The sequence below is a fragment of the Bison bison genome, unplaced genomic scaffold (genome assembly GCF_000754665.1).
Source record: "Bison bison bison isolate TAMUID 2011002044 unplaced genomic scaffold, Bison_UMD1.0 scf7180017864451, whole genome shotgun sequence".
Lineage (NCBI taxonomy): Eukaryota > Metazoa > Chordata > Mammalia > Artiodactyla > Bovidae > Bison > Bison bison.
Window position 1 is genome coordinate 1,560,432 of NW_011495013.1, and position 12,365 is coordinate 1,572,796.

At 41.2% G+C, this 12,365-nt stretch overlaps 1 protein-coding gene across 8 annotated transcripts in view; it reads left to right on the plus strand.

The window, feature by feature from the left end:
- Nucleotides 1–12,365, plus strand: part of LIMCH1 (LIM and calponin homology domains 1) — a 248,864-nt gene that overhangs the window by 229,343 nt on the left and 7,156 nt on the right. For 4 of the 8 annotated variants that reach the window (XM_010858842.1, XM_010858844.1, XM_010858845.1 and 1 more), the window contains 7 exons: nt 145–237; nt 1,089–1,193; nt 2,645–2,772; nt 3,955–4,073; nt 4,546–4,669; nt 8,586–8,694; nt 10,913–11,015. In XM_010858842.1, the coding sequence (XP_010857144.1) occupies nt 145–237; nt 1,089–1,193; nt 2,645–2,772; nt 3,955–4,073; nt 4,546–4,669; nt 8,586–8,694; nt 10,913–11,015 (781 nt within the window). Of the gene's footprint in view, nt 1–144; nt 238–1,088; nt 1,194–2,644; nt 2,773–3,954; nt 4,074–4,545; nt 4,670–7,101; nt 7,180–8,585; nt 8,695–10,912; nt 11,016–12,365 lie in introns of all 8 variants that reach the window. The other 4 variants (XM_010858846.1, XM_010858847.1, XM_010858848.1 and 1 more) reach the window with 2 other exon arrangements.

Sequence of the window (12,365 nt, forward strand, 5' to 3'; positions counted from 1 at the left end):
TTGGGTGCATGAATGGGTTAGATTCAGAACATTACAACAAGAAGGGAGTTTTGCAACACATTGTACATGATGGTTTATTGGGGGAAGGTCCCAGTGCTGTGTGCACTGGTCAATTCAGAACAATCTATGGAAATTCCGTAACAGGAGAGATACCAGAAGGAGCAGGACAAGCTGAAAGAAGAGTGGGAAAAGGCCCAAAAGGAGGTGGAAGAAGAAGAACGCAGATACTATGAGGAGGTAGGAAATTCCCTGGTAGGAATTTAACCCTGAAGCCTTAATTCCTCAAAATCTCTCAGAACTTTGTGTGTCCATTCTGCCTGGGGTGTGGGGCTATCTTTGATTCTCTTTACTCACAGTGGAGCCCCATCAACCTTTTAAAAGAGTCCTGTAGACTGTGAAAGACCACTGCTCTCCCAGATTTAGTTTGTGGTGAGGGTATGTTGAGTCATGGTCAAGGGAAGGAATAGAAGTATATCTCTTGTTTAGTCATAGAGGTCAGATTTTTTATTTGTCTTACAAGGCATGTATCAATTTGTTTATTTGTGTGTTTGTTAGGGAATTATTTGTGTGTTTGGTAGTAGAGAATTAATACTAATTTTGCAAGGATAATTTTGATATCAAAGCTAAGTGAATCCTTACTACTGCATTCACCATAATACTAAAGAGATTTGGAAGGGAGGAGAATTTGGTTTTGTTTGTTTCATTTTTTTTGATGAACAAGCCAGACCATATTCAAGAATTTGAAGCTATGCTTTATGTATATTATCCAAAATTTATGATTAATATTCTTGTGAATTTTATCTTCAACAATAATTTTTATGCATAATCCTCCCCCATAGCATTTCTAATTAGGCTTCTTGAAGCATATGAACTCATTATCTTGCAAAGACTGTTTTTCTAAATTAAATGCTAATTTCTTAATCGTTCCCCATAGAGAATGCTATCTGATTTTAAAAGACCTTTTTTTATGCACTGCTTGTTTGCACGTAATTCTGATGTGTTCCCCCAGATCCTTTAATGACACTTTTCTCTTGACAAATACTGTTTTTCCTTTTTCTCCCTTTCATTAATTCCTGTCCTTCCCCTAGGAGCGGAAAATAATTGAGGATACTGTGGTTCCATTTACTGTTTCTTCAAGCTCTGCAGACCAGCTCTCTACATCTTCCTCTGTGACAGAAGGCAGTGGGACGGTGGTGAGACCATAGATTAAAAGCAATTCATGAAATAAGTAAACCAAAATAAAAATATAAGACCACAAGGCCAAGTTTCCCACCAGTTTATATACAGGACTGCTATAGAATCATGTCAGCTACCACATGGCCATTGTACCCCATGGTACCATCACCGCCATGGCTAAACCCTAGAGTCGATCCCTAAGAAGCAGCAAACACATTACTGAGGCCAGCTCTGCCCACACAGGCTGGCAACCAAAGCCCCTGCACTGGTTGGCACGACCCTGGTTAGCGATGCCATGTGCTGGAATGTCTTTCTCACTGCCCATCATTCATTCACTCAGCAGACATGTTTCTGCCAGACCATTCATCTCTTTGCCCTGGATGATGCCAACAAAGCCAACAATATGCTCACACCAGCCTCCACAAAAGTTGCTTCTAAATAGCTCTTGAAATTCCACATGAGATATATATGTGTCTTCAAGGGCTGGAGAGAGTCCAGAAAGGCTAGTCTACCTCTATATCCCCTAAATAAGGTCATGGAGGTAGTGGGCAAATGTCATAGCAAGACCTGGCTTGTCCATAATCTGCACTTGATGTTTTTGGTGACATAAATAACAGAATACACTCATTTTGCAATGAACATAATACCAGTTGGGTATATGTCATATTTGTTGTTTCTGTAGTCAATTAAGGTATGCTGCAACACACTATTTTTTTTAATTGTCCAATTTTAACTTAATACAGATTATACAAAAGAAAGTCACTACATTTGATATTGCCTAGTTACTCACCAAGCTCAGAATATTGCTTATCTTTGCTGTTGTATACAAAGATCATCACAAAAGCCAAATCTTTCATATCTCTTTCATGCTGCTGCTTAGTCGCTTCAGTCATGTCCGACTCTGTGCGACCCCATAGATGGCAGCCCACCAGGCTCCCCGGTCCCTGGGATTCTCCAGGCTTTCATATATTGCAATAATTATGAAACACTGTATAGTCTTTAAAATAAGTTGTTTATAATCGTAATCAAAGGAATTCTACACTGTCCAACAACTAACGTTTCAATATGCGCCAGCCATTTACACGTACCGAACTTTGAATTTTTTATTTAAACTTTTGAAATTTAAACACTTTTAAAATTTAAAATTAAAAATTTTTGTATAGTTTTTAAGGTTATACTCCATAATCTACATTTTAAAATAATCCATGGGCACTTGAAGCCACTTGTCCCTAAATGAGCAGTCCTATGATCTTGTTTTATTTTGGAAGATAGATTTTCTAACCAAATCCCTTTTGTGATAACTTTTAAGAGAGATCCAGATTACATGTTCATTTCAAATTATTGGAACTACTCTTTAAATTATAGACAAAGTGATTGAAAAAAGTTTCAACTATTCCATGGCCAGACATGAGTGTTGTCCAGTATATTTAAAAATTATATTCAAGATTATCCTTGATTTCCCCATTAGAATAAGATGGACTTGGAAAACTGTTGTGAAGAAGAACAAGAGACAAGACAAATGAGACCACTCCAGGAGGATAACAGTGACTCACTGCTGAAGACTAGGGAAGGTGATCCACTGGAGGAGAAGGGCAGGTATGAGCCGGTCCAGGGTGTTCATCCATGTGTGTGCAGCGGGGCTGTGCCCCTTCACTCCATCACTAATGCAAACCATATTCAGCTTTGAAATTATCTTCCAATAATACATTACCCATGTATTATTGCTTGAACACATTCTAATAGCTCTGAAGTCAGTGTCCTTATGCTACTGATTAAAAATAGTCCAGTTTTTAAATAGGTAAAACCTTCTTTAAACAAGGAAGAGACTGTGTAGATCACCCAGGAGGCTGGCTCGGCTACCAGCAAGTTCTTTATGATACAAATGTTTGCTCCTGGGGCTCCAACATATCAGATAGATATTGACAAGTGTGCATGCATGTGTGTGCATACACACTTGGGTACACGCTCATAGCATCCTTAGAGGGACCTAAAGAAACAACAGGTTATCTAAGTATTATTTTCAAATACTGACCAATTTGAAAGGTTGTTTGGGAGCTGAACTCTTCTGGTGGGACTTGCTCTGAGAATTCTTCTGGGTTTATCAGCTAGAAGACTCCCTGAATTGTAGGATATTGGAGTTTGGGGCTCATGTCTAGAGCCTGCAGAGCCCTTGAAACAGCATAGCTGTTTCCAGTTAAAATTATTTACAGAGAGTTTCCAGTTTTGAAATCCACAAGTCAAGAATATTTGAGGGATGCTGGTAAACATTTTATGTGAATTATTGCTATTTCTCCAGACAGTCCCTGTTGTCACCAGAAACTTTAAAAAGGTCTCCTCCATCTCTCCTTTCTTTGCCATTGTTGTTATTTTTTTTAGTCACTAAGTCATGTCCAACTTGCTCCTAAAAGACCAGTGAATTACCATAGGCTGCCAAAGCCCCATACGGCCTCAATGCTTTCTACAGTAAGGCCTCTCTTGTGGAAATCTGGGAGAGTATACTTAGCTCTTTCATTCCTCAAAGTTATTAGAATGAAGAGTTTTGTGGACAAGGAGGTAGAGAGAATGTCAGAAATGATGATTTGTTAAATTGGTGGATAATGAAAATGCAAAGCATTTTACAGTATTCTAAATCCATTTTAAATCTAGTTTAAAATAAAAAGAATATTTAGTTATCCCCATTCTTTTCATTTTGTAATTGGTACTTCCTTGTCCTGAGGGATAAGATCAGTCATTTCAGTTGCTTTTATCCCTGTTGTGAAATATATTTGTTTATTTTAGCAGCCTAACTCAAGAGGTCTTGACTCATTCTGAGAACCCGGCATCAGAAGGAATCTACCACCAGCTGGATACAGAAGCTGGGGCCCCACAGTGTGGGGTAAACCCACAGCTAGCTCAGGGTAAGAATGGAGAAGGCCAGCTCCCATGTTTCACTGGGCGTCCCAGGTGGCACTAGTGATAAAGATCTTGCCTACCAATGCAGGAGACTTAAGAAATGCGTGTTTGATCCCTGGGTGGGAAATAACCCCTAGAGAAGGGCATGGCAACCCACTCCAGTATTCTTGCCTGGAGAATCCCATGGACAGAGGAGACTGGCAGGCTAGAATCCATGGGGTTGCAAAGAGTCAAACAACTGAAGCGACTTAGCAAGCAGACATACATGTTTCAGTTATCGTAAGACCCCTTCCCCACCCCATCGTCCAGACAGATATGGCCTCTGCTGGCTGCTATGCTAAACAGCACAGTGAATAAACTCCCACCACTGTGTACCAGGAAGTTCCATGAGATCACTGTGAGACCTTTGCAGGTGTTAGTACTTTAAAGAAAGGTGATTACTAAGCACTAACTGTTATGTTCTTTCTTTGGCCTCAGATCCATCCCAGAATCAGCAGGTATCAAACCCACCAATGCACATTTTAGAAGATGTGAAGCCAAAAACCCTTCCATTGGACAAAAGCATTAACCATCAGATTGAGTCTCCGAGTGAAAGGCGGAAGTGAGTAACCAAATAAGATTATTGTGGAATTTCTTTTCTTTTTTTTAATTTTATTTTTTTTTATTGAAGTTTAAATTACAGTGTCATGTTAGTTTCAAGTGTACAGCAAAGGGATTTAATTATATGGAATTTCTTGTTTTTTAAACTGATTAAGAAGGGGGAAAAAATGAAAAAGTGTGAGATGGCAGGTGGTTTGCAGCATTTTTGTGCTTTCTCTCCATTCACTGCTATTGTCGAGGTAACAAATACTTATGAAGTTTGGGATGATCTTCCTGGCAAGTAAATATTTACTCTGAATTTAGCAACTTAAAAGAGACAAAGTAATGTTTTTCACTGACAAATCCAAACATTGGAAAGAATTTTCTGGCATGTTGTATTACCAATTTATTTAAGCAAGTTTAATGGTCTCAGAGCCTATGGAGAAATGTTCTTTCAAGGAAAAAAATCTTTTCCTCTTCTTACCATTCTCTTTCCTTAAATATCTACCCCAGGCTTTAGTCTAATTTTGTAACAATTATATTTTTTACACTAAAAATAGTTCTGATCATTTTTGAAGCATGTCAATGAAACAGGCACTGTGTTGAAGGGTTTGCATATATCTCTCTCCTCTTCTTTTCATATATTAACTCACTGAACTCGCCCAATTACATGATTGAGTTATTGTTCCCATTTTACAGATAAGGAAACTGGGGCTCAGGGAAATTAAATAACTTACCCAAAGTACTTGTCTGAATGAGTAGAGGTAAAGGGATTCAAAGTGAACCCACAATTTCACTATGTCATATTTGACCTACGGTTTCCTTGTAATCAGTTTTAAAAAGATAACATACATTATGCTTTAACTAATCATTCTACCAGGAGCCAGACCACCTGGATTCAAACTTTTGACTCTGTCACTTTGCCTGCATAAAACTTTGGGCAAGATACCTAATCTTTCTCTGCCCTAGTTTGCTCATGTATAAAATGGGAATAATAGAAGCGCCTGCCTCACAGGGCCCTGTGCCCAGAAGATGGTAAGTACTGCACATTGTCGGCAGTGATGTTGATAACGGTCGTGTCGGTGATAATGATGATGATAATTTGTCTTATAAGTTCATCTTTTTATCTGATTTTTCTTGTTAACACTTTTTTCTCAACACAGGTTTAAACCATTTCCCCCTTTTCTGTCTATCTAATTTCATTTCTCTGTGTCTAGATGACATATGCAGCAATAATAGAAGGTAAAATCACGTAGAAGGAGTCATTATTGTTATTGATTATTCTGGTGATTTTCAACCTTTTTTCAAGGCAATGGTTCTTATACTTTAGGATATTCCATGAAAAACTGATATTTTGAAGAAGACAAGCTCTGTCTAGGGAGGGAGTCAGAGAGGGGGGAGGTCAGGGGCTCAAGAAGTTATTCTGAGAGTAGTTACAAAACAGATGGCCTCACGGCCTATTGACGTCTTTGCTGGCATTTCTCTTTTCCTTGTTCTTTTCTGTGTCCTATTCCTTTCTTTACAAGTGAAATTAACTTTTGAAAGCGAAAGCCCAGAACGAACGGCTTGATCACAGGCAGGCTCACGTGTAACCAGCCGCACCTGTGAAACCGTTGAGGGAGCTTCTGGCTGGGAACCATTCTGCCTTGGAGATGCCCGTGACATAGTGGTTATTGATTGTTTTGAACATCACCCCTAATCACGTGGACCTGTAATGAATTTCTGAATACTGGTGGAAGCCGCCTCACTGAAAAATATTTCCTTTAAGCACTGCTCTTTATTTCTGGGCTCTCTTGAAGAGCTTTTCCCTATAGCCCCACTTATCTCTCCCTTCCATCCCATTCATAGTTTTTATATCTAACTCAGCGTGCAACTTTAACTAGCAAAGAACCTGGCAAAAATAAAGAGTAGAAAACTGTTTTGTCTTTTCTGTTCAACAGTGCCAGCCTGGTTTTGATATGATACAGCCAGTGTCTGAACAAACCTGCTAGATGGAATTTTTTTTGGCTCTTTATTAAAAAATTACCGCTAGGATGTGCTATTGGAGAAGGCAATGGCACCCCACTCCAGTACTCTTGGCTGGAAAATCCCATGGACGGAGGAGCCTGGTGGGCTGCAGTCCATGGGGTCGCTAGGAGTCGGACACAACTGAGCGACTTCACTTTGACTTTTCACTTTCATGCATTGGAGGAGGAAATGGCAACCCACTCCAGTGTTCTTGCCTGGAGAATCCCAGGGACGGGGGAGCCTGGTGAGCTGCCATCTATGGGGTCACACAGAGTGGGACACGACTGAAGTGACTTAGCAGCAGCAGCAGCAGGATGTGCTATGGTCTTTTATTTGGTTGTCAAGGAAGAGGGCTTTTTTTTTTTTTTTTTCTCCTTCTAAAATGTCTTTTCTCGTGGGACTGGGCTTCTGTTTACTTATAATGTTTGGCTCTTTCCCATGTTGCAGGAAAAGCCCTCGAGAGAACTTCCAGGCTGGGCGCTTGTCCCCCTGCTCCCCCACCCCTCCTGGCCAGTCACCAAACAGGTACAAGAGGTCAGCAAGCCTTTCTGAGGCTGCTCTGTTTTGACTGGAGCCTGCTGGGCACCGTCACCACCGAATTAGTGCTTGCCGGGGGACCATGGGGATTTGTCCACCCATGTCTCTTCCTGCACACACACAGAGGCAGGCCAGAGGAACACACCCCACCCACCTGAAGGTTTTATCAGCCCTCGATAAGAGAGCCAAGTGTGTGACGTGGGCACGACTGTGGCCATCAGCTTTAATTACATTGTGTGGAACCTGCAATCTAATAAGAAAACCCACCAGACAATTGCCAGCCTTCTAAGTCGGCGCCTTTCCCCACAATGAGGCTCGGTCCTTCCAGGCGGAATCCGCTGCTGGCTCTTACAGTGGTCCAGGCAGGCGCTGAGAAGCGAAACTTCATCTTCCCTCTTACTTCACTCAAGCTCTCTAATAATTGCTTCAGGACATTAATTGGGCCCCATGATATTCCTAAAAGCTGCCTGAGCTCCCATTCCCTGGAGAAACAAATTACTAAGTACTGCAAGGTTTTCTTTGATTCATAAATTTCATTTAACTACGGGATAAGAGGGAAATCCTAGTAAATAGAGTTTTGTGAAGGGCAACTCTTCCTTTCTTTCTCTTGTCTTCCTTTCTGTTTCTTCTGTCCCTGTGTATACTGTTAGCTTCCAAATGATACTGCGTATTTTAAAGTTTCTTACGTAATTCCAAGAGTTTTCCTCACAGTCAGCATCATTGCAATCTGACCTTAGTTGCTGGAAAACTGACTTAGGGCCCAGCCATCCTGTCTAAGCCAATGCAATGGAAACCCGATGTGAGTTCTTCACACCAGATCACAGAACTTGGTGTCAGGGCAGAGATTGGATCCCGTATATGCCTGGTACCTGTTGGACTGGATCACGATTTCCTCTTTACTTCTAAGCAACAAAAAAAAAATTTTAATAAATAAAAAGAAATGCTCCAGTGGGCCAATGAACCAATTACAGAAAAACTTCACGCAACTAAAACCTTAGTAAAACCAAACTTGATTGTCTTTGAGGATTTAAGAAAATATATGATAAATACACTGAATCATTTCAAGGCATTTGATCACCATGGCTGAACAGAATACAACACAAACTTTTTATAACAAATAATTCATGCATACAGAGTTCAGTGTCACAGTAGAGGCTTACTGTATGTAATCTCTCAATTATTACCATCTTATAGCTAATGCTTAATTCCTGCTCATTGTCATTTCAGTATTTGTCATTTCATTCATGATATCAATGTTTTACAAACCCATGTTTTCATTTTTTTTTTTTGCATGAGGCTCCATATTCGTGAGGCTCCATATTCCATTTCATCTTTGCATGAGGCTCCGGATTCTAAACAGCACATTTTATTATGCCATATATTTTGCAACCTAGGTCTATAAGTGGGAAGAAGCTGTGCTCTTCGTGTGGGCTTCCACTGGGTAAAGGCGCTGCGATGATCATTGAGACCCTCAATCTCTATTTTCACATCCAGTGCTTTAAGGTATGTATTCATCACTCTTCTCCCTCAGTACAGTCTCGTCGTGTGTTTTGGCCTCATCCTGTGCTTAGTAAGTACCTCCTGGAAATCCTAACAGCCTTTGTGTGTGAGGCCCCCCGTCTCTACGTTGTACAGAAATGGGCATGGAGTCCATCTTTGAGGATAAAATTCTTCTATCACGCATGCCTCTGGGATGTCAGGTTTGAGGAAGCAAGACATATTTGTGCCACGTGTCTTTGTAAAACTGTTTTTTTTTTGTTGTTGTTGCTAAAGAGTGTATACTCTAACAGGAAGCTAAGAAAGCCACCCAGGAGGACAGTGATACTTCTGAATCTTTAAAGGATTTAGAATGTAACATCTTTGCTTCTTCTTAGACTCTTGTGACCCAAGTCAGAGGTTTTTGGTCTTTGACCTGATGGGAGATTTCCCTCAATTAAGTGGTTACAGCTAGTTGCTAAGTTGTAGATCTCCACATGAGTGTTCTGCGATCACAGATGGAATATTACTCCCTCCAAGAGCTGCCCTGCTCAGCACACTGAGTCAGGCTGCCTTTGTTACAGGTCCTTAGAGAAACGTTCACGCTCCTTATTGCTCACTATTGAACTGTTTAATTATCATCTCCTCTCATAAACTACACGCTCCATAAGGGCAGGAACCATGTCTGTCTAGCTCACCACTATTTCCTCTGTATACCTAGTGGAGATGACATCAGTAAATATTTCTAGAGGAGTGAATTAATGAATAACTGAAAACGAGAAGGCTTAAATTCTAGTCTCAGATCTCCTGCCAATTAGCAGGTGAGCTAACCACTTATGCTTGCCTGATTTATTTTTTAAAATTTACATGTCAGACTATATCGGCATCTCCTTTCATCACCCATGGGCATGTTTCAAATAATATATGATTTTCGAAGCTACACCCTCTAGCTCTGGAAAAGAATAATTTCGTTCCCTTCATCATGCTACCATGCTTTCTTGTGGCCTGGGGTTTTGTCCTGTTTCTTTTTGGTACCCCACTCAGCTATAAACTAAACTTGCACAGGTTTAAAATAACTCTCACTTTACCTGTATGCTAAGAGAAGGTGAATGACGTCGTTCTGAAATTATTAGCTTAATTATGTCAGTAATCACTGGAAAGCAAAACTTATAATGAACAAAACACAGTACGGATACTTAGACTCAATTTATCAATATTATTGTTGTAAAATTAACATAAACAAGGTATGTCCTAAATTATCTAGGAGTATTGTGAGGCTCATAATATATACTTTTTTAAGAATTTCATGGTAATATCAAGATGACATGTTCTAACACCACAGTTTATTCTCAGAAACTTTACCAGAACTCGAAATAATCAAGGTAACAAAGAGTTTTTGCAGATTCTCAGTGGAAAGGGGACTTGTCTTCTTAGCTGTAAAGGCCTCTATTTTCTCTTACCATTCACTTCCAAGAGCTGACTTGATGCTTTAAGGCACATCACCATATGGATTTATCCCTTACCCTTCTGTGTAGGTGTAGCTTGTAATATAATTTGAATGGAACCCTCCCTGTGCCCCAGGTGACCTTAGAACATCAGTCTGGAACTCACCCTCTATTCCTGGGCTCGGTCATAATCTGCCTGCAAGTGGCTGGCATGAACCACGCCCCACTGCCTCCTTCTCTGATTCAGCCAGTACGGTGTACCCCACCATCTCCTGCATGCAGGCTAGCTTGGTATCGTTGCCTCTAACATGGAAACATAAGATGGGGGTGCTATTCCGCAGTGATTATAGTCAGGTATTAATAGAACTTACCAACAACACTGAAAAGCCTTATTCAGAGACAAGTTTCGATATATAATTTGTTGGCCATGTGTTTATTTAAAACCACTAAGATTTAATCTGTTTAAAACAGTCTTCCATCTTGAGAATCAGCGTGCATAGGCTTTGGGGTTCAACCTGATAACCGCTCACCAACTTCTAAACCTTGGACAAGCCACCTCTTGTCCTAAGCTCTCTGAACCAGTGTCCTTCTCCATAAAATGTTAGGACTTGGGATAAAATGCTAAAAGTATATTATTTCTGGAAATCAACTCACAGAGCAGCATCTCATACATAGTAGATACTCAACAAATGTGGAGGTTAGAGAGGTGATTACTGTGCTACTCTTGTGGACAGTAAGCAAGCGTTGTAGGGAAACAGTTCCTTGTGTGCCTTATAACTTCTGCTCTTTCTTCCCTGTAGTGTGGGATTTGTAAAGGTCAGCTTGGAGACGCCGTGAGTGGGACGGATGTTAGGATTCGAAATGGTCTTCTAAACTGTAATGACTGCTACATGCGATCCAGAAGTAAGTCCTGGGGGGAAATGCCTTGAGATGTACGGGTGCAAACACATGCCTTTCCTGGACCAGTTTAGCAATTCAACTATTTCTGCCTATCAGCTGACACTCCTACACTAAAAGAAAGATGTGTTAACGATGGTAAAGAATCTGCCTGCAATGAGGGAGACCTGGGTTCAATCCCTGGATTGGAAAGATCCCCTGGAGGAGGGCATGGCAATCTACTCCAGTATTCTTGCCTGGAGAATCCCCATGGACAGAGGTGCCTGGTGGGCTATAGTCCACGGGGACACAAAGATTTGGACATGACTGAGTGACTAAGCACAGCACAGGTAAAAGAAACAATAATGAAATGACCCCCTACTTACTATTAGTTTCTTACCTGAAAGACTGCTACAATGTGACCAAATTCTTTTTAACCAGAGGGCATTAATACACTAGCAGGTGAAAATGTAGACCAAGTTTGAGACATTGCCTGAGCTCACCATGGAGATTTCAGTGAGATACAGGGGTGATATAAGGTCTGTAAAACCCTACTTATTTGTTGAGGTGTCTCTTTAGAATTCCAGCAGCATGTGGAGGGTATCTCACATGTGAAGAGTCACTCTGCACTGCTCATCAAATCAGGCACCCGCTCCTCAATGCCTACATTCAGACGTTTCATGGCATAATGTGGGCTTGTTCCCAACTAAATTGAAAATTCTTTGAGAGACAAACTGGTGTGTTCTACTTCTCTGTGAATCCCCACTCTCCTCCAAAATGCCGGAGTACATACTAATCAGCACTTAACCAGTGTGTGCTGCCTTGAAGCTTCCTTGAGCAGCCTGCTCTCCCATCTTATGCCTAGGTCTCCTGACGTAGGCAGGTCATGTATTAATAAATTTGGGGGGCCACGAGGGGGTGCTGTTGCCCAGCTGCTGTTTAGAAAATATGAAACTAGCCGGTGGCTAGCCTCTGAATCTTTCCTCAGTCTCCATCATAAATATAGTCCTTATGCTGGATAGGGCTTCTTTAGTGACTCAGTTAGGAAAGACTCTTCCTGCAGTGTAAGAGCGGAGAAGGCAATGGCACCTCACTCCAGTACTCTTGCCTAGAAAATCCCATGGACGGAGGAGCTTGGTAGGCTGCAGTCCATGGGGCCGCTAAGAGTCGGACATGACTGAGCAACTTCACTTTCACTTTTCACTTTCATGCGTTGGAGAAGGAAATGGCAACCAGCTCCAGTGTTCTTGCCTGGAGAATCCCAGGGACAGTGAAGCCTGATGAGCTGCCGTCTATGGGGTTGCACAGAGTTGGACACGACTGAAGCAACTTAGCAGCAGCAGCAGCAGCAGTGCAGGAGACCGCTTGCAGTGCAGG